Source organism: Pseudorca crassidens, chromosome 19, assembly GCF_039906515.1.
Source record: "Pseudorca crassidens isolate mPseCra1 chromosome 19, mPseCra1.hap1, whole genome shotgun sequence".
NCBI classification, from domain to species: Eukaryota; Metazoa; Chordata; class Mammalia; order Artiodactyla; family Delphinidae; genus Pseudorca; species Pseudorca crassidens.
This window is the reverse complement of record NC_090314.1, coordinates 13,730,505-13,752,462: the sequence shown is the minus strand read 5'-3', so window position 1 is coordinate 13,752,462 and position 21,958 is coordinate 13,730,505. Positions and strand designations below refer to the sequence as shown.

The 21,958-nt window shown below is 49.7% G+C and overlaps 2 protein-coding genes across 7 annotated transcripts in view; both read right to left on the bottom strand.

The window, feature by feature from the left end:
- SMTNL2 (smoothelin like 2) overlaps positions 1 to 5,506 on the bottom strand; it is a 61,572-nt gene extending 56,066 nt beyond the window's left edge. For both annotated transcript variants that reach the window (XM_067716776.1, XM_067716778.1), the window contains exons 1-2: positions 5,434 to 5,506; positions 2 to 1,107 (exon numbers count right to left, since the gene is read on the bottom strand). In XM_067716776.1, the coding sequence (XP_067572877.1) occupies positions 2 to 1,027 (1,026 nt within the window). In that variant the 5' untranslated portion in view covers positions 1,028 to 1,107; positions 5,434 to 5,506. The remainder of the gene's footprint in view (position 1; positions 1,108 to 5,433) is intronic.
- Positions 5,123 to 19,105, bottom strand: XAF1 (XIAP associated factor 1). 5 transcript variants are annotated; one of them, XM_067716788.1, is made up of 11 exons: positions 19,056 to 19,105; positions 17,253 to 17,333; positions 15,954 to 16,067; positions 15,561 to 15,634; positions 12,615 to 12,659; positions 12,258 to 12,314; positions 11,711 to 11,906; positions 10,458 to 10,543; positions 7,250 to 7,591; positions 5,434 to 5,506; positions 5,123 to 5,320 (listed from the first exon to the last, which is right to left on the bottom strand). In XM_067716788.1, exons 2-10 carry the CDS (start codon positions 17,290 to 17,292, stop codon positions 5,450 to 5,452), a joined length of 1,011 nt encoding a protein of 336 aa, XP_067572889.1. In that variant the 5' UTR covers positions 17,293 to 17,333; positions 19,056 to 19,105; the 3' UTR covers positions 5,123 to 5,320; positions 5,434 to 5,449. The 5 variants fall into 5 exon arrangements, with proteins under 5 accessions (XP_067572889.1, XP_067572891.1, XP_067572890.1 ...); XM_067716790.1 differs by lacking the exon at positions 15,954 to 16,067 and having other exon boundaries at positions 19,056 to 19,100; XM_067716789.1 differs by lacking the exons at positions 15,954 to 16,067; positions 17,253 to 17,333; positions 19,056 to 19,105 and adding an exon at positions 12,854 to 12,989 and having other exon boundaries at positions 15,561 to 15,628.
- Positions 19,106 to 21,958: the final 2,853 nt, after the last annotated feature.

Genomic DNA, 21,958 nt, shown 5'->3' with positions numbered 1-21,958 from the left:
CCTGCAGAGTGTGCCGGAAGGTGGGCAGGAGATCCGTCAGAGTGGGCTTCATGGACCAGTCGGGGTTGCTGAAAGAGCAGTTTCTCAGACTAATGCTCCTGATCGGGATCTCCTGTAGGAGGATCCGGGCCAAGCGCTCATACTGCACGACTTTCTCAAAGACGAAGTTGACTTTCAGCTTGGTGGCGTACCTAGCCAGCTTGGCCCAGGACATGCCCCAGACGACCTGCCCGTGGGGGTCATGAACGTGGCACTTGATGTTCATGCTCCAGAGGGTGCCGGCATTGTTCTCACCCAAGTTCTCCAGCAGCTCATCGGAGATGCAGTTGTAGTTGAGGGTCAGGGACACCAGGTTGCGGAACGTGGCCATGGTCTGGTTGAACTGGGGGCTGCTGTAGACAGCGAGGCGGTGGCTGAAATAGTCCTCGATGTTGAGCTCTGACACCGCACTCTCTGTCCGTAAGTAGCTCAGGGAGTTGAGGATGTGGCAGCCCTGCTCCACGGTGAGCCTGGCCCCTTTTAGGTTGAGATGATCCAGGTGTTTGCCCATTTTCTTCAAGAAGGAGCTCAAGCTTTTCAAGAACAAGCTTCTGACGCTGTTCCTCCAGACCAGGCGGTCCAGTTCCAGGTACTGGATGGAGAGAGATTTCAGACGGTTGTTTCTCTTGCCCAGACACGACAGAAGGCCTTGCATGGTGACCTGGAACTTCTTGGTCAGGACAACGCTGTAAGGAGTCAGGAATTTGATCTCCAGGTGCTCCAGATAACGACCAAATTTCTTAACATACCAAACAGCCGACTCAAATTCGTACGCGTGTACCCTGGAATGTCTCCCACTAAACGTGATGGCCCTGTATCGCCAGAGGTCGGCCGAATACATCATCTGGTTCCACCTTCTGCAGACAAGGGCTGCTCTGGACCTGTCCTTGTCTCCCAGCCACCAGAAAATACGATGTAGGCACACATCGGGCAGGGTGGCCCAGCAGCTCTGGTCTTGAGGCTGGGTCAGTTGGCCTTCTTCGTCCATCAAGGAACCGGGATGTCCACTGCAGCTGTGTGGTAGGCAGGGCTTCCAAAAATGAGGAAAGAAAAGCAATCACTTGTTTTCTGTGGGGAGTAAAAAGGAAGAACCATTACCTGCCAAACACATATTAAACCCAATGGAACAAACTTGCACTATGGCCCCATGTGTTGGTACTGGGCTGGTGCAGCGGATGCAATGATAAATCCACCATACTGTGCACACCTGCAAGGAGTCACAGCCTATCAGGGGTCTATCAGGGACATAGACCAGGACTCAATGACAGCACTGTGGGAGGCATGAAAATCCTCAGGCATATTCATGGTGCAGGGTGGCACAAACGGGGGTATTAGTTCTGTCTGTGTAAGAAGAAGTAGAGAGGGCTGCTCAGAGGAGGTGGCATCTGAGCTGGGTTTTGCAGGGTGAGTAGGATTTGCAAGGCAGACAGGTTGGTGGTGGAGGAACTGGTATATTCCAGGCAGAGGGAACAAGATGGGCAAAGCCACCGAACTGTGAGTATGCGTGATGTGTTCACATTCACGGAACTAAAAATTGCTTGGAGCTTAACTTGTGAGGGTCAGGGAGTGATGGAACTGGAGCTGGAGCAGTGGGAAGTGCTGGTTCAAGGGCATCATTCAAGATGTTCTGAATGATGTGATAAAGGCCGTGTCCTACAGCCAGGGATTCTCACTGTCCCCTCTCCCTAAGACTTTGGAATTCTGACATCTTCTCTGGATGAGAATCAGTGTCTGTGTTGAGCAGCATTGCTGATGGCTGTGTTTATATTCAAAAGGTGCAGCAGCAGAACAAAGGTGGAGAACCTCAGCTGAGGTCAGGGCAGGTCGAAGGATCACACGCCCAGAAGCGACGTGGTCAGTCTTGAGGTAAAGAAAGAATACTCTGGGGAATGGAGGAAGGATGGTCCATAGTAGAGGCCAGGCTTGAAGCCTGGGACTAGGGTGGCATTATAGTGGGAATCGGGGTGGGCAGACACGATTTGGTAACTGGTGAACACCTGAACTGGGAGGACTGAAAGGTCTCTGACTTGGCTGTTGGATTGCAGGTGGTATCCCCAGCCAGGCTAGGGAGTCCCAGGGAAGAACTGGGCTAAGGCCCCGCCAGATACACTGAGCCCTCGGTCAGACTTTTCATAGCCATCTGCTGTAATCTTCATGGCTTTGCTTTCAATGTTTCCCCTGCCTGAGAACTACCCTCCTTTTCTTTATGTCTCCCAAACCCCCCATTTTTAAAGTTCAAGCCCTACCACTCCATAAAGCTTTTATTGGCTTCTTTACCAGGTAACCCAAGATCATTCATTGTGGTTCACAAAAACTCAGAGCTGGAAGAGATCTGAAAATTGATTTTTTTTTTTTTAACCCGTGGAAACTAGGCACAGAGAGGTGAAGGGGCTTGCCTATGGTCACACAGCAAGTTAGTAACAAGACTCAGGCTAGACCTGGGCTTTCTTACTCTTTCTCTTATACTTTTTTCCTACGTCCACTTTTCAGGCCTTGGGTTCAGAGGGACAAGTTAATCATAATTTTCAGTTCGGGACAGACACTTGTCTGTGCAAGACCTCTCTTTGATTCTATTTATTCATTTATTCTATGTCCCACTCCATTGCTCCCCACCACAGGCAACTATTCCAGCGTGTTTGATGCGCTGCTTTTTGGTTGTGTGCGCGCTTGCCAAATGTATGTTCAGCGTCCGTAAGCATCATTCACGTTGCCCTGCGTACGGCTCACACGGCATCTGTCATCTGAATAGACCCGGCGGTGGGTATCCCCTTCTCTCTCTTACCCACTCTCCCTGTGATGGACCCCCAGGCCTCTTCCAGCTCCCCACAACAGCACAGTGGCGATGAGCATCCTCAAGTAAGCTCCCGTAGGGGACCTATTTGGGGGTCTTCCCCCGTGCCTCTGTCCTCCCTACCCCATGATCACCTACAGAACAGTTCGGTCCCTGCCTCCAGCCGGCCCTCCCATCTCTCACCCAGACAGACTTCCACACGGGAACTGGTAGCAGCCTGCCCCCACCCAGGACACAGGGCTCCAGTGGGGTCAGCCGGCTCCCCTTCTCTTTCCCCTCTCTCTCTGTGTCCATCCTTAGTATAATCTTAGTATAATCTAAGCCTTTCTCTCCCAGAAACCCACACACTCCTTGAGACTAGGGACAGCCTCATTCTTCTTTTGAGGAAGTTCTTAAACATTTAACTAATGAAGAAATAAGATTGTGTCTTCAATCACATATAAACTGCCCGGGGCTAGGGGACTCCACGGCACTTAGTAAGGAGCAAGGCACCTAAGAGATGCTCAAGAAAAGCTAAACCAGGGACTTCCCTGGCGGTCTAATGGTTAGGACTCCTCACTTCCACTGCAGGCGGCACCAGTTAGATCCCTGTTCAGGGAACTAAGATCCCACAAGCCTCCCAGAGCAGTCAAGGGAAAAGAAAAGAAAAGAAAAGAAAAAAAAAGAAAAGAAAAGAAAAGAAAAGAAAAAAGAAAAGAAAAGAAAAGAAAAAAGAAAAGAAAAAAGCTAAACCAGTTAGAAAGCTAATCGAAGCCCTTTGACCCAGCAAGGTCACAGGGTCTGAAGAATTATACGACACTTTAAGCCATGGGGGGCAGTGGGATTGGAAGAACATCTTTGGTGGGCTGGAGAAGGTGTTGCAAGTGGTCCAAAAGTCATGTCACTGCCTGGAACCTCCCCTCTTGCAGCTTAGTGGGTTGGATCCTGGTTCTGTCAACTGCGGTATGTGACCTTAGGCAAGTTAATTAATTTATTTATGCCTCAGTCTCCACATCTGTAAATATGGGTAATAATAGTACCTTTCTCCTAGCGTTGGGGGGATTAAACGGGCTGATATACGGAAAGCACCAGAACAGTGGCTGGCACACAGTAAATGTTATACAAGTGTTTGCTGCCATCAGAATGTGGGTGGCAAGGTGCTTCCAAAACATCCCTGTAGGGAAGGTGTTTACAAATGGGAGGTTAGGAAAGCGTCCCGGTGAGATGGCGTGCTAGGTGGGGAGCGGGGTTCCAGCCCAGCCTAAGGACGCTGGAACCTAGGCTGGGTTTACCACGTCACACAGCTGCCGAGCCTGGGAGGAAACCTACGTGTCCGATCACCCGGGGAGGGGAGGTGGCCCAGGAGCCTTGCGTGGGCGGCAGGTGAGGAGGGCAGCCCCGCACCCCCGCGCTGGCCTCGGGGCGTTCCCGGCCTGCGCCCGCTCGCGTCGCCTTACCCGCCGCTCGCTGCTCGGGCTGCTGGGACCGCGAGCGCCGGCCTGCTGCGCCCGCACCGCCTCGGCTCCGACGCCACCGGCGGTGGGCTCCGCGCCCGGCCCCGCAGGGGCTAGAGGCCGAGGGGCCGGCCGCCTTTGTGACGCGCCCCCACTTGCCGGGCTCTGCTCAAGCCCGCGGCCGCGGGGCCCAAACCTGGGGCTGCCAGCTCAACCGATCGTGCGCGTGCGGGGCAAGACGGGTCCCCGCGCAGGTGGCCCGGGAAGGCGCCCTGGCCGGGGGGGACCAGAGGCGGAAGGCTGGGCCCCGCGACCCCTGCCCGTCCCTCCTCTTGCGAGGAAGAGGTTCTGCCCCCAGACTTGGGGCGCAGGCCCGCGCAGTCGCCACCTTTCCTGTCCTGACCCATCCTCGGAGTCCTGTCCAGTCCCGGGGACCCAGCGTGCGGGGCCTCTCTTCGGGAAACCACTGTCGCTGCCGACCTAAGGAAAGTCTTAAGCAAACCTGACTTCGACAACTTGACAAAGCTTGAGAAATGCCCCACTTTTCCAGTTTCGGGAGGGTGGGGTGTCCTGGGCCCTTCCTTCCCTGGTGGGGTCTGGGGTCTCCCCACGGGCCAGGCAGAAAGGTAGGGTGTGCTGTTTGCTGGGAGGTGGGCTGCATCTCTAGGTGTCTCCCAACTAACAGCCCTCACTAGCACGTCTTTGTGCTTTCTGGCTCTCCCCTGCCACCCAGCCTCATTTTTCTCTTCCTTTCTCCCCTTTCTTCTTTGCTGCCACTCCCCTTTCCTTGCCGTGCTAGCCGCTGCCATCCGTGGCCCTGGAAAACCAATGAAAAATCTACAAAAAGGTGGAGGACAAGTTTTCAGGGAGGGCTTTTTTATTTTTCGGGGACAAAGCTGGGTTCCCTAAGGTGTCCAGGCTGTGTGGAGCCTAGACGCTTGATCAGAATTCTCAGGCAGAAGGGTCAGAGCCCTTTTTTCTTCTGGTTTATCTGGAGCTCTTGGGGAAACCAACATCTCGGCTCAAAAGGAGGAAAACAGAATCCAAACCTTTTCTTCTACAAGAAAGAAACCCAGTGAATAAAACCCATCTCTTTTCACAAGGAAAGACTAGCACAGAAAGCAAGCAGCAAAACCAGGGTAAAAACAAAATCTTCTAAATCCGTCGTACCTTTTCTTTTCCAAAGCTAGCTGGAGCTTCTCGCTTGTTTTCCTTTTGATGAAGCTAACCACCAGCATTTCTCCTAAAGAAATGGACATTAAAAAAGTTCAGTGTGTTTAAAGGGGGGAGTGTTAGTTCCTAGGATATCTCTGGGCAATCCTATCCCCAGTTCCCGGAGCAGGAACCCTGAGCTACAGATGGCATAGAAAATGTATGGAGCCCAGTGAGCCATGAGGGGTCTATGGGAGGCTTGGGACAATGTTTAATAGAGGCCTATCTATCACCATGAGGCGGGTGGATGAACAGTTTAGAGGACACCCACGCCATGGACTCTTATGCCATTAAAAAGCGGGGGGCAACATCATTTGACTTGGAGGGATGTCCTTGGGTATTGATGAATCATAACATTAAGATGCAAAGAAATGTGTATAATTGGACTCCAAATGTGTACGTGTGTGAGTGGTTATACAACAGAGTTGCCAGATAAAATACAAGATGTCCAGTTAATTTCAGAGAAACAAAGAATGTTTTTTGTATGTCTCATGCAATTATTTTGTAGTTATTTTTGTCCCAAGTAATGAATTTTTATTTGCTAAATTCGGCGACCCTATTATGTAAGGATGGAGGGAAGTATGGAAGGAAATTTCAAAGTGTGGGAGGCAAGGAAATATGGCACTAATAACACCCCCAGCAAGTATGAAATTCACTCAGCTTTGTAAAATCAGGTGCTGTGTGCATATAGAGAAGAAGTTAGAAAAAACAAGATCTAGGTCTACTTTTTTGTAAGGAGTGTGCATCATATATTCAGTGAAAAAGGCAAATGGCAGAGTAATGAATATAGGAAGATGATATATAGGGGAAAAGAAAAAACAATTCAAACCCCATAGAGGCTTGTTCGTGTTTGTGTGAACAGAGTTAAAGCTTTGGAAGGACACCCACCAGGATACTGAAACTAGTATCTCAGGGCGTGGAACTGGGGAAGGGGGGTGGGTGTGGGGGAGGATGAGCTTTATCTTTCTATTTGTTTGTATGGTATCATGTCAGCTGGTTACAACAAAATCTAGTATTTAGTAGTATCTAGTACTTTTGTATTTTGAAAAACATCAAATAATGAAAGTTTTTTTTTTTTTTTTTGAGTGAGGCATCCTGTTTGGGGCTTAAAAGCGTAAGCTTTGGAACTATATACACATGTATTTTAGGCTGGATTCTGCCACTCTCTAGTTGTATAATCCTGGGGAAGCTACTCAATCTTTCTGTCTGGCTTCCTTATCTGTAAGATAGGGATAAAATACCTGCATGTTTTTTATAGTGATTAACCATTTGTAAAGAGCTTTGCATTGTAACTGGTACATAATGGTTAACTACCTCATACTAATTCTTATTATTATTGGAAAATAATCTAGGATGTAAAAAATCAGGCTTTTGAGGCTGCAAATCCTGATCTGCTGGAGGTAAGATACCAACTGACTTAGTATCTTGACCAAGGCTCTCATCTCTGGGCCTGGATTGCCTTATCTACGCTATGAGCTAGACAGCTAGATTGGGTATGCTCTGTCCATTTGTTTGCTCCACAGTTTTGGGGCATTTGCTGTGGTTATTCCCTGGGCTGGGAACTGGAGATACAGAGAGGAAAGATCTGGCTCTGCCTTCAGAGGTGGGAGATGATGCACATATACAACCAGGTGATAGGTGCTATGAGAATGGATTTGGGCACACAGAGAAAGGGGAGATAAAGATGTCTGAGAATATCCTGCAGGTCTTGGATTTCTTTAAACACTGTCCAGATGGCTCCCAGCCGGATGAGGAGAGAATGGAGGCTGGGTACCTGATGTTGGGTTAGGGTTGGCAGGGGAAGTACGATGCCACACTGAGAACACCTCCTCAGAATGTCATAGGCTGTCTCGTCTTCTACAGGAGAGGAGGCCCTGAGCTTGCCATCAGACTTCAAAGGCAGATCCGTGGTTTTGTTTGTGCCTCTTGGTGCTTGCCGCGTTGACTTTTCAGAAAGATGGCGAAATCTGCTTGTATTTTTCGTCTTTGGACGGACGTCTTTCTGTGCTGTGGAAGTTTGATCTTCAGCAGCCTGACTTGAAAGGGATGAAGGAGGAATATCTGGTTTCCCAACTGGAGAATATGTCACAGAGTCTGAGATTGGACGGCATCTGTCCTGCAATTATGAGTCATACTTCAAATTTTAAAATGACCTCAGCTTTAATGGTGGACAATACAACAGGCAAGATAACCTGAAATATTCCCACTCTGAAATGCTGGATAAAATATGACGTTCACTGAGCTGACTTTGCAAGCAAGCAAGCTCCGTGTTCCAGGATGAAGACCTGACCTGTTAAGCACATGAGCTGACACTTCAGGAGGAGATGTGGGGCCAATCTTGTATCTAAGAGCTTGGATAAGAGAAGAGTCCCATCCACACAAGATGTGGAATTGGAAGTAAGATTCCCCTTTCCCTGCGTAAAGCTGGGAACCTTGAAGGCTAACCTGTGGTGGCTAAGAGAAAAGAATCGGCTAATTGGAAAAGGAAAGTGGCAAGAGAGCTTGTCTACCTTGGACCAGAAATTGAGGGTGCGGAAGCGAAACTGACACTCCTGAAAACTCAAAATCCAAGGCTCATGCCATTCTTGTATTTGGGGTTCAGATTTACAAAATCCTCATGCTCTGGGAATACCCAAGCAGAAGAATTCATGTAAAATTTGGGATGTATGGCAGAAGCAATCACAAAATCCCTCTGGAGGTTACATAATCCCACACTAGGTCATACAGGATTCTCACAGATAGAGTCTCACTAAATAGAAGCTCGTGATTCAAATGTACACACAAGGAAACACCCTACCTTGGGTAAGAGTCACAGACACAACCATTAGCAGGATTAGTCTCCAAGGAGTTCAGATAACAGAACTATAGGAGAGAGACTGTAAAATAAATTAATTAAAAATGATTCTAACAAGAGAAAAGAATATGACCCTATGAAAAAAAGAGTAGGTGAATTTGAAAGAGAGATAAACAGAACTTCTTGAAATGAAAAATACAGACACTGAACCTCAATGGATAGGCTTAAAAATAGCAAGTTAGATTTGGCCAAGAAAGAACGAACTTGAAAATAGGATTTGAGGAAATTATTCAGAACATAGGAGGAGGAATAGAAAGTGTGAAAGGTTAAGGGACACGAGGATAGGACGAGAAGGCCTGATGTACATCTAATATGTTCCACAGAAAGAGTTGGGAGAACATGGAGGGGTTAGGGAATAGTGGGGATTCCAAGAGATTAGAGCTGAGACTTTTCAGAACTGATTAAGGCAGAACGAAACCTTTAGATTTGGGCAGGAGAAATTCTGAAGAAGAAAGAAAAAAATAAACACACTTGGGCATATTGTTTTAAGCAGGATGAGTAAAAAGAAATCTTCTCTTGGATGCATTGCAGTGAAACCAGGAAGATCAAAGGCAAAGAGGATCTTGAAATCAACCAAAGAAAAAGCGTTATCCACAAAAGAATGGCAGTTACACTGAGAGCAGACTTATCAACAGCAATCATGGAGGTGGGAAGACGGTGGAATAAACTTCAAAACGCTAAGAGAAGATAACGGTTAACGTAGAATTGGACACCCAGTTAAACTACCATTCAGTAATGCAGGAAAAAAGTACCTGTGCAGGCAGCTAAAAATTTACTCCTCACAGCTTCTTGCTGAGGGAACTACCTAGACGTGTATTTCAGGAAGGGAGAAATCCTACCCAGACGGAAAGCTTGGGATTTAAGAAAGAACGTGAGCAAAGAGAAAGGTGAATGTGTGAGTATATCCAAGCAGGCATGAATTGCATAAAATGACAACGATAATAATGACTAAAGAGGGATAGTATGAAAACAAGGTGAGGGGCTTCCCTGGTGGCGCAGTGGTTGAGAGTCCGCCTGCCGATGCAGGGGACACGGGTTCGTGACCCGGTCCGGGAGGGTCCCACATGCCGCGGAGCGGCTGGGCCTGTGAGCCATGGCTGCTGGGCCTGCATGTCCGGAGCCTGTGCTCCGCAGCGGGAGAGGCCACAGCGGTGAGAGGCCCGTGTACCACACAAAAACAAACAAACAAACAAAAAAAACAAGGTGAAACTAAATTCCATAGCATTTACATGTAAGGTGGGAATAGAGAATCGGAGTCAACATGTTCTCAAATCCATATATTGTTTGTAAGGAGGGTAGGGAATATGATTAATTTAGACTTTATTAAGTCAAGTATTCCTATTAAAATGCACTAAATGTCACTAATGGTAAACTTTATATGTATTGTTCCACAATAAACAAAAAGGTCTAGATCATCCCTAGGGTCTCTTTAGTTCTGATATTCATGTTTGTCTGAATTGAAGGGTAAAGAAAGAACAAACAGCGCTCCATCGAAGCAGAAGGAAATGAGTTCTTTGGAGAGAAGCCTTAGGAAGTTTCCCCAGAAAGAAAATGCTCCATCCTGCAAAAGAAGGGAGCAGCTTGGCAGGGCTAAGGCACTAAAACGTGCTCGGAGCGATGGAGGGAGGAGTCTGTGAATGTTCCCAGGCAAAAGCAATCAATCAATCAATCACATCGTGACATCTTTACAGAGTCCCCCTTTTGGTACCTAGCCCTGATACCAGTTTCACTGTGGGAAGATGGAGAAAGTTGTTAACTTTTTCGAGGGAGCTCACAGTCTAACTGAGAAGACTCCCGCATGGGACAGAAAATAATAAGGCAGGTCCTATTAAGGACCAAATTGCCATGGCCAGGCCCTGAAGGCTGAAGATGTTTGGAGGTGATCAACGATAGCTGGACTGGTCAGGGAGGCTCCTTGAAGGGCTGGCACGGTGGGAGACCAATGATGTGTGCTAAATTAGCCTACACCAATTCACAACATCCCTTTTTGAACAAAGCAAAACTAAATATGGGAACCTCTGTTATCCATGCTGTGTAAAGTTGGACCCGGAATCTACCTTTCCTGTCACTCTGTTTGGAATATGAACTAGCTATTGGCATCATTAGAAAATAACCAATTTCTACTCACCACATGGTGGAAATACTTATTTCCTGGGATCATTTGGTTGCAATAATGACAGCAGATGTTGCTTTCAGGAGCTGGAATTCTCTTCCCTGAAAAAGCATGGAAACAACAGCACAAATGATTGCCCTTGACAATGGCTAGCCCGACTGTCCCACAACCGCGTACATGGCCTGCAGTCCTGATGCTGAACTGTCCCCGGCCTGCCGTGAGTGTCCTGCACGGCCAGGGTCCTTGGCCACACAGGCCACCCACAGCAGGAATCACCCACATCATTTCCTTTAAGCTGCAAAAGTGCACTCGGGGCAGCACACAGCCCTGATGAAGAGACATTTTCCTGGCGCAGGACTGGTTTCTAAGGAGACAGAAGGAGCCGTTACCACAGATGCCAGCCCCGTCCGGTCTGACTGCTCTTTCATTTCACCAGTCTCTGAGCTCTGTGATCAAACGAGGAGTTATTGCACACATCTCTGTTGACTGTGTTGAAGCTGTGTTGTGTTGTCTTGTTGAAGTTGTGTTGTGTTGGTGAAGTTGTGCTGAAGAGCCGTTTGCGGGCTGTGTTGAAGCCCAGCCATGCTGGAAATGTACACGCGTCTCAAGCACTCCAGTTTTTCATCTGCCGATTTTAATAAAATCGTTTACCAGGAGAGACTTACCATCCAAAGCATTTTAGGCTCTCTCCATGTGTTACTGTGTTACTAAAACAACCAGTGAACACAAGACCTGTCACATTGCTGTCCTCCGTAAACACATCTCATGAAGAGGTAACCAGGTCAAGACAACACACAGTGCTACCAGGCGGCCAACACATAGGCTCGAAGGTCAGGAGTTACAACTAGATCCCTTCTGTCCGCTGCTGATGGTGGTGAAATCTCCTGATTTGGTGTCAGGGAACTTGGATGTCCTGTCTGGTTTCTGCCTCTAGCAAGCCCTGTTTCATTCTATGCATAGGTTTCTCATCTGTCAAAGGATGCAGGTGGGTCTCTGCCAGGCTGGAATTGTGCTTGAGGGGTTCCAAGGAAGCCTCCCATTTGGCCGGGCCCCCATTGCCTCTGCACTCATCTGTGTAGCTCCCAGGCCCGCAGCTCCTGGCGTCTTGGTGTCCCTGGACCAGTCATTTACAGACCACAGCAGACACACAAGGAGGCCACTCTAGCACGTGGTCCAGAGTAGCCAGATGAATTTGAGACACGTGTATCTGTCATCACACATGCCACCTGTCCTGCTGAGAGCTTACATCCCTTGCCACCCCTGCTCACCTTTCTGGAGCTGGGTCTGCTCACCGCAGCACTCGTCTCTGTGCCGGGCCAGCATGTGGAGCACGATGCGCTGGCCGCAGTGTGGGCAGACCTCCGTCCGCCTGCCGCAGGGGTGCTCGTGGATGTCCACCTTGTTGAGGCGCACGGCCAGCTCACAGAACTGGCACTCAACGGGGCGCTCCTGGCATTCCTTGGCCTGCGGGGAAGCAGGCGGGACGGGCATGGTCACTGGCCTGCAGTTGCGTTGGGGGTATGAGCTTATTTCCCTGGGGGACTGAAGCCAGTAAGAGAAAGCAGGTGGGAAAGGCCAGGGGGTGGGGGGACTCTCCTTGGCAAACACGAGCTCTCTTGGGCTTGTGGACCATGGCAGGCCCTTCTGACGGGCATCTGGGGGCAGGAGGCCCTGTGATGAGCTAGTTCCCCATTGTCCCCCAGGCCTCCTTGGGCAAGAAGAGAGAGCTGGGGGAGGGGGAGGGGGGGAAATCTTTATTACTGGCCCCTTCCCCTCCTCCTGGGCTTGGGAGAAGAAATCACAGCTGACTCTCACCTCTTGAATCTCCAGCAAGTGCTTCGGCAGGCTCTGCTGACACGCTGCGCACCCCACCTAAACACGGAGGGAGACGCTGGAGTCCCACCCAGCTCAGTGGCCCTGGCTGTGCGTGTCAGGTGCGGGTCTGTGAGCGCCTGGGGGCAGGAGTCAGGTTCCCTCGTCTCCCTGCAGCACCAGCCCTGTGCTCAAGGCGCATCTGTGGGACCCGCTGAGTTGAAATGGATGCCTGAGCTTGAGGATCTCCAGAAACAGCAGGAGAGAAAGGTTAACCTTTGACCAGCCTTGGCCATGAGTGCCTTCTAGAGCTCTCCTTTCCTGTCTCTCCTCTTGACACATCTCGACGGAACATTTTACCTTTCCTGAAACAGGGACTCCCTTGCCTTGGCTGGACCCATTTGCCTGTAGGGAAAGGATAGGGGATGGGAAAACCAGGGTTCACTCAGTGCAGTATAAGGCAGGCAGATTTAACTACCCTTTCCACTTCACAGGGGGTGCTGGGCGCGGGGTGCCCACCTGAGGTGGGCTGCAGTGCGGGCCGGGCTCCGGCTGGCCACCTGGTGCCCCCACCCCCATGCCTGCTTCCGCCTCCCCACCTGCTGGTGCCTGCCCCCGCCGTGCTCTTCCATCGTATCCTGTAGGACGGGTTCCTTGCACTCCGGACAGAGGACCTTGAAGAGCAGAGAGTGGGCCCCATGGAGGGCCAAGTGGCCAGGGGCCCCGCTTCTTTTGCTGCAGGATCAAGAGGGAGGAAAAACAGGCTTATTTCATGGTATAAAGCATGGAGCCGTATTTCGTCTCCACGGCTGCTGGATTAAGATCATTCAAGGCCTCAAGCACTGAAAATATGACGATACCACCTGCCCCCCTTCCCCATGTTGGTCCTAGATCAGAACAGTGCAAAATCATAAAATAAGTGTAAGGATGCTCTGTAAACTCTTCTACTGCCTGGGGTGAGAGGGGTCGGGCAAGGAGGGGCGGGAGGCAGACATTACAAAGCGGCCGGAGGAAACTTTTGGGGGGAACGGATACGTTCATCATCTTGATGGTGATTTGATGAAATATAATTTATATTTTGAGGCAGGACAAGAAAAAATTAAACATAAAATTCTCTCTGTGTTTGTTTGGGCCTCCTCCCTCCCTAATGTACGGTGTGCATCTGTATTACACATTAACCAGAGCTCCTCAAAGATGGGAGTGCCTGCTTGATGGTAAAGATCAATTTTTTCTTTCTTTCTTCTGAAGCTAGCAATGGAACTTCATAAAAGAATAGGGTTCTTTCCCAGCTCCGTGGGGGTCCTAGTGACCGTGACTTGCTGTTTGCTTGGTACACACACTTTGTACGTGCTTACTTGGACTATGCATTCTTGGTGAATTTTTTGTGAAATATCAGTATGTCTTTTTTTTTTTTTTTTTTTTTTTTTGCGGTACGCGGGCCTCTCACTGTTGTGGCCTCTCCCGTTGCGGAGCACAGGCTCCGGACGCGCAGGCTCAGCGGCCATGGCTCACGGGCCCAGCCGCTCCGCTGCATGTGGGATCCTCCCGGACCGGGGCACGAACCCGCGTCCCACGCGTCGTCAGGCGGACTCTCAACCACTGCGCCACCAGGGAAGCCCCAGTATGTCATTTTTATGTATGATCCTTTGTCTCAAAAATGTACATGACTGTGCCTTCGACTTTTAACTGGTGGGACTGTTCTCAGAGCTTTCTGAGAATCTGCTTCCTGGGTCATCATTCTCAGCGTGGCTTGAATAAAATTCCCTTTTGTTCTTCCTAACTTGATAGCTTATTGAATTTTAGTAGTCACGGTGATGGTTTCATGGGTATATATCTATGTCAAACATGTCAAATGGCGCACTTTAAAAGTGTACCACAGGGAGTTCCCCTGGTGGCGCAGTGGTTAAGACTCCGCACTCTCAATGCAGAAGGCCCTGGTTCAACCCCTGGTCAGGGAACTAGATCCCACATGCATGCCACAACTAAGAGTTCACATGCCACAACTAAGGAGCCGGTGAGCGGCAACTAAGGAGGCCACCTGCCTCGACTAAGACCTGGTGCAACCAAATAAATAAATAAAATAAATATTTTTTAAAAGTACCATAAATGCAGTTTATGTCAATTATACCTTGGTAAAACTGTTTTTAAAATGAAATAACAAATATCAAATTCTTTCAAATATTTTGTCTATTTTCAAGCACTCCCCTGCTTGGCCCACAGCCAGTTGGAAATCCAGGCCTGCATGCCCACTCAGAGCCTTGCAAGGGCAATGCCAACTTTCAGAACCCCCATAGGGAGAGCTTCCCAGGTCTCCCAGAACGAGAAGCCATCTACCTTTCCCTGCCTTAAGGCTCACCTGTGCAACCCACAGAGAGGTTGAGACCCTTCTTGGAAACCCCAAAAAACACAAGCTTCTGACCCTCCCAGTTCCCAGGCAGGGCGTTTCTTAATACTTCTCCTTTCCTTTCAACCAGCCCTTGCTTGTGGCAGCTTGGGAGAGAGGACACGTAGTGGCCACAGCTCTAAAGGCCTAAAGGATGATGAGAGCTGCCCGCCCATGTCCTGGGCACATGGGATGTGGCCAGAGGGGAGCGGCCAGAGCCTCACTCTGCTTGGTCTGAACAAGGTCTTGGCTTCTGCACAGCCCAAGCAGGTGGCACAAAAGCTGCTTCCCACTCCCTTCCTCTGTTCTTGCCCCTCTGCCCGGCCTGGCCCCTTTCTCCTTCTGTCCGGCCTGGCCCTTCAGCTCTTCTTCCTGAGCCGGTTCAGCCAGGAGGGTCTGCCTGGAGGAAGCTCTCTGGGAGGGATCCCTCTGGTTCCCAGCACAGGTAGGGAGCTTCGAGAGTGAGGTACTTCAAGGGGCCAGGTCTCCCCGAGTTAGAGGTGTGGTCTGGGACCCCTGCTCTATCCCCTCACCCTGCTCCACAGCACCCTCTCAAGGTGAGGGCGGGTGTGGTCCCGGACAACCTCTGTGGGCCCCTTTCTGTCTAAGACTGGTGTGAAGAGCATATGATCAGAACTCCAAGTTAGGACCCAAGTTCTGAAAAATACGAATAGCCCAGCAGGGACAGTTAGCCTGGCTGTTTGGCTTTAGAACTGTCCCAGAAAGACTGAAATATCTGGGGTGGGATGTTAGCCAACCCTGACCATCTCTCATCATCTTCCTACATCTCCTGAGTTTAAATCTTCCACCCTAGCCCTCCTGGGTACAAGGGCCCTTTTCTCTTAACTTCAGAAACAGCCTTATCCCGTCTGCCCCTCTCACTAGACAGCCTCAGTTCGGCCGCCGGGAAAGCAACTTCTTACCAGTTCCTGCACGCCTGGAAGTTTCCCTCCATGTTCTGGTCTGCGGAGTCTTTCTGTTTCGAGGAGTTTCGGTTCTTGCGGGCAGAGAAACAAAACTGAAAGTGTTCTAACAACCCGGCCCACAGCCCAGGAAGGGAGGGGTTTTCAGATTTCTCAGCCCAGGGCTGCTCCAAGGTACCTGTGGCTGGACACTCCAGGAAGCCCCTCTGTAGCTCGGCCAGCCCAGACAGCCCCTGCCGCCTCCCTCGGCCTGTGCTGCTGCCACCAGCTGTTTCTACGACCCCTGGGGTGGGAGCCAGAGGCCAGGCCTCCCACTGGGCAGCAGCCCCTCCCCTCACCCAGGCTGGCCTCACTGCATGCATGTCTCTCCATCCCCTTGCATAAAACACAGACCTCCCTCTCCTTCCTGGTCCTCTTGCTGGTCCTTTCTCTGCCGGGGAGAGAGCTGGCGTGCCCTGTTGAACTTGAAGCTTGTTCCCTGAGAGTGGCTCCTGGACTTCCTGCATCCTACTCTGTCCCGGTCAGGGCCGGGAGAAATGGGGGATGCAGCGTGGTGTGTGCCAAGACTACAGGCTTTGGAGACACACCGCTTAGCAGCTTGGTGACCTAGGGCAACTGCCTATCCCCCAAGCGCCTCTTTTCTCGCTTGTAAATAATTACAGCAAACACAACAAGCGGGCAGGCAAATGAGGACATCTTCAGACACAGAAACCACTGCACTGAGGGGTGATATAACTTGCACACATCGCCAGCCAACAGGCAGAAGAATCAGGCTTTGAACCCAGGCAAGGAGGCCCTAGGCTTGTCTCTCCCAGAATGGCCAGAGGGTCGGGAGATGGGAGTTCCAATCCTGAGAGTGGAACTGACTGGCAGCTTGAGTCACTTTAGCCTCTGGGCTTGTTTCCTCATTTTTCTGGACTCAGCTGGGGGCCTGGGGGACTTTGGGAGTCCAGGTGCTCCCAGAAACTGTGTGAAAAATTGCTTTCATCAGAGTACGTGGACTCAAAAGGAGTCCAGGACCCAGACAGTTATAAATGACTGGACTAATTGACCCCAAAATTTGAGATTCAAAGAAATCAAACTCTGCTAAAGGCAACACATGTCCAAAATTATATACACATAATTGGATCAAGTGAATATAGAACAGTTGTTTGTCTACTTGTGTTCTTTTCACGGGGAGAAACAGGATGTAATTAGTTAGATAAATAAAAATGATAAAACAGTGTATCTAATCGCTCAGTGGGAATTGAAAAATTTGCAAATAATTGCAACCCCATCAGAGACATTTGGATTTTATATACTTCACCTTGGCATTTTTAAGGAGATTTAATTAGCTTCAATATTCACCTTTATTTTTTGTAAACACGATTAAGATATTAGTGAATAATTGGAGAATTTTGATTGTGGCTTTGCACATTTGTCTAAGCATATTAATTTATTTAAACTTTAGTGAGCATGCCGACTACATAACTCTACAGTACTTGCTCGATGTGTAGCAGCTTCTCACTAATACATGAGTAAGTCCCTCCTGATGTTCAGAAGGTCAGCAATCGAAAAGGGACCACTGAGGTAATGGGTAATCCTGACTCAGGGCACTTAGCCTGACGTGTGGCCATTTATCGGGATTCTTGGGGCTGCAAGGACGGTAGCTCCAAAACTTGTCCACATATTGGAATCACTTGGGAAACTTACCTGCCCAACTCCAGAGAGCGTGATTTCCCTGGTCTGGCATGTGGCTGTGACTTTGGAGTTTTTGAAAGGTCCCAGGTGATTCTAACGTGGAAAGAAGTTGGGAGCCACTGATGCAGGGGGAAAGGGCTGGTTCTGAGTTCTAGCCTTGGCCCTTTGCCTTCTCATATGAACAATAAGAGGATGGGGCACATGAGCTTCACTCAAGATTCCAGAAGTGTGGGACCCACCATGGAAGAAAGACGGGGCTGGGTTTCTGCAGGAGGAGAGCTGGGATCTGTGGGTGGAAGTCCCAGGAGGCCCCGAACTTCCTCCTGGTTACGACCCAGTCCCTGGATGAACCTGTCAGGGATGGAGGGGACCTGGCCCCAGCAGTGAGGCCGGGAGGGTCTAGGATTCAGTGAGCATGCAGCGCTCATGTTCCCCTGCGGGTGAGCTTGCAAGAAAGCCCATCTAAGCCAAGGTGCAGACAAGCTCTTCGTCCGGGCCAGCCCTGGGTAGCACACAGGAAGAGAAGGGGTGCCGGCCTGCCAGACAGAGGAACAGGATGGGAGGCTGCTTACATACCCCCCACCTCCACTTGCTCGAGAGACCCTCTCTCATGTGCATCTCCCACCCCCGGGGTCCTCAGAGCTTTCCCAGACCCCAGACACAGCTGTGCTAACAGAAGGATTCCAAAGCACCATATTGAGTGATGGCACAAGCAGGCTGAGAGAATTCTTGTGAAGTCTGCAAATGGAGTGAGAGCAGCTTTTCTGAGGAGGATAGTGGGATTAAGGAAAAGGTTCAGACGTGGTCTCCAGCCAACTACCAGCCTCCAAAATTCAGGTACCGAATGAGAGACAGTGGGTGGGGACAATAACTATCAGTGATAGGAGATAGCAGTGGCGAATGAATGCTTAAACATTTCCTGTGTTCCAGACATTATACTAAACATTTTACAGGCAGGATCCTTTTTAATCTGCCCGATGGCTCTGGTGTAAGGATTATTACCCCATTTTGTACCAATGGAAATGGAGGCACAGAGAGGTTAAGTACTTTGCTCAAGGTCACACAGTGATGTCAGAACTGGGATTGAAACCAGGGTGATCTCACTTAGGGGTCTATAAACCCAGACACCATCTACCTTATTTGACAGCTGGTGGGGATGGGGGTGACCCGGGTTAACTTCCTGATTCCCTTCCTCACCAGCTGGGCAAATTCTTTTTTTTTTTTTTTTTTTTTTTTTTTTTGCGGTACGCGGGCCTCTCACTGTTGTGGCCTCTCCCGTTGCGGAGCACAGGCTCTGGACGCGCAGGCTCAGCGGCCATGGCTCACGGGCCCAGCCGCTCCGCGGCATGTGGGATCTTCCCGGACCGGGGCATGAACTCGCGTCCCCTGCATCGGCAGGCGGACTCTCAACCACTGCGCCACCAGGGAAGCCCTGGGCAAATTCTTTAATCCCTCTGACCTTTGCTTCCCACTTCTGTCTATCTCCAGGCAGTTTTATGAATAGCAACAACAGTGGAAAAAACTGTGCTTTCACACACATTGTCTCCTGTTGAGATCCCCCAGAATGGAGGGGGTGGTAGAGATGTCAAAGAGGGCTGCACAGGTGAGATGTTCCAGGGGCACAAGGATCAGTGATGGGGGCTATGGCGGTGGAATTGGAAATGACCATGAGTTTTTTCATCTACATCCTAATTGTCTTCCAAGATGTTTCCTCTTCCCGGGCTGGCCCACCCCTGCACCATCCCTTCCTTACATCTCAAAATTCCACAAGTTCTTCAAGGCCAACTCTGACATTATGACTGATACAGGACCTACCTCCTCTGTCTCTGGTTACGGTTGGCTGCTTGTCTGTCCGTTGCCCCAACTTGCCCTCAGCCAACCACGGGTGTAGGTGATTTGAGATTCATCACCTCTTTCATCAGACTCTTTCTGATTCATCACCTTCTTCCAGAGGGTCCCATGTGCTTGTGCCTGGTAGGCTGTGAAGCCCTGGGCTATGCAGTAGTGGGCAGGTAAACGCTGGCTGAGCTGAACGGGTGTGCACAGTGCGGGTCTGAGATAATCAGAGCAGAAGTTAGAAATCTCCCTGCACCCTCACCTCCACCCCACCCCACCCCAGAACGCAAGGGCCCTCCAAACAGCAGCGGAGGCCATTTCCTTCTGAATTTTAAAGATAACTTATATTCTGTAACTAATGCAGAAATATGTTTGCTTTGAAAGCAGTTAGAATATTACAGACGAAGGAAAATTTCTTTTGGACCACCATGGCCGATCCTGAGCCATCACTATTTTTAACTGGAGTGTGTAACCAAGGCACATTCTGGTTGGCACAAAAGCCTGTCCCCGTTCCCACCGTGACATGAATCAGTGCTGCGGGCTTGCCTGATTTCATCATTCTGCCACCCGTCTTTGGCTGGTCACCAACCCCTCCCCAACCCCAAACCCATAAAAAAACTAGATGAGAAATGCTCTGTTGTGAGCTGAGAATTCCTCTCCAGGGCACTGCGGCTACCGGCTTGGCAGCGGTCAGGAGTTTCCGGCAGCCTCTTTTGTGTCCGGCCTGTGGGTCAGGGGAGTGGGGGAAGGGGTGTCACAGGGAACTAATCCCTGCGACGTGACTTGGCTGGGTTGCCCAGCGTGACCTTCCAATGGGAGGACGGAAAGGGGGAAGCAGAAATTCTAGGCTGGCCCAGGAAGCAGGAATAATAGCACATACCTCGATGCATTGTTTTGAGGATAAAATGAGAAATTGTGTGTGAAAGCTGTACGAGGTCACGGAAGACAGGAGAGAATATTAAAATGTTATTTCCATGGTTGACTTTGAGAAGGGATCTTGGTTAGGCTTTCTTCTCTTAAGGGATCGCTACGCTAAGGAAAATGATGTAACGACACACGTATTTTACCTCCCAGACAAAAATTACACGGTGGAATTGTGCACACTTCTGTCGGTCATGCCTTTAGAAAGATCCTGTGGTCAGAGTGGGCCTGAGTCCTGGGAGACATGATCATTGAGATTGCAGTCTCCCCAGGTACAATATGTTTGGGTGGGAGTTTGTTTTTCAGACCACAGGCAATTGCATCAAATGACTAGTCTCTGGATGGACTTCAAGCCTTGGGAATATCTGTGATTGTGTTTGGGGCAGATTCCAGGCCTGGCTGGGCTGCATAGTCAGGGGATGCCCTGCCTGCTCCTGCTTAGTTGGCATCCAAAGGGGAGGAAGCTTGTCATTAAACTCATGGGCAAGAAACAGCAACTTCATCGCATTCTGTCTGCAATTGTGGTCCCAAGTACTTTTCCCTTCCATTCCTTCGGAGGTCTGTTTCCACACATTCTCAGCTCTTTTCCGGGTCAAAGCACCTCCTCACCTTCTCCCCCTACCGATCCGCATGCGATCGGCAATCCCAGCTCTCCTCTTTGTCTCCAGATGGTCATGGCTTCAGTGCCCCGCAGGCACATCTCAGGGTCAGTGTTCTAGGGCTTTCTGCCTCTTGCCGGTGACTTTCTAAATCTCAGTCACGGAATGGCCACCTTAGTTGCTGCCAAATCTCACGTGGCCCAGGACAAATGACCATGTACATTAAATCTTTTATTGTCACTTTTCTGGGGGGGCGGGCGGGGAAATGAAAGAGAAAAAATTTAGACCCTGAGCATCTTTCTGCTATCAGAAAAGCTTACTTCGTATGAGTCATGCTGACGAACAGCCACTCGTTTTAGAGAATAATTAGTGTCTTTTGGTTTTTAAAAATGGACCCCCCCTTACGACCTCATTTAACATTAATTATCTCCTAAGAATCTTATCTCCAGATACAGACACTTTGGGGGTTAGAGCTTCAAAATATGAATTTGAGAGGATACAATTCAGTCCTGACACCATCTGACAATGTTGTAAATTGTGCATTAAAAAGCCATAGGAATTCTAAAGAAATCAAGAGGGAGAAGAATGGTCTTTTGTATTTATCCATACACAATACAATTCTAAGCCTAACTACCAGAGTTAGATCAAATTTGACTGGATAAAGGCACATTCCCCTTGAGTCCCACCTCACTTCAGTCACTAGTTGCAAGTTCAGGGACTCCAAACCCTCCCACACTCCTGACTGGCTACAAATCCTGGGGTTCCCACTAGCTACTAAGGATACCAGCCACAAGCTTGGGGGTCCCCAGGTTACCCTCACTTCTTATCAGCTGGCTACAAGTCTGGGAGTTCCCACGACTCCCTCAGGTACGAGAATCCACTAGAATGAATCATAGAACTCAGGAAAGTGCTATACTTACGATTACAGTGTATCATAAAGGATACAAACCCGGCCCAGCCAAATGAAGAGACGCACAGGATGAGGTCTGGAGGCTCCCAGACGAAGAGCTTTCATGTCCTTAGGGATGAGCCACCCACCCAGCGGGCGGGTGTACGATCACCAGTTAGAACGTTGATATATAAAATGTTGAGAAGACCTGGGGAGGGAAAGGAGACATGGCTGGCAGTGATGTGGTAGGATTTGTGTAAGAGGGCTGCATGCTCATCTTTTATGATAGGAAGTCAAGAAATATTTTATAAACTTGGGAAGTCGCAAAATCGTAGTTTATTTTACTCAGAAATATGGGGAATTCCCTGGTGGTCCAGTGGTTAGGACTCCACCCTTCCACTGCAGGGGGCACGTGTTCCACCCCTGGTCCGGGAACTAAGATCCCACGTGCTGCATGGCGCAGGCCAAAGAAA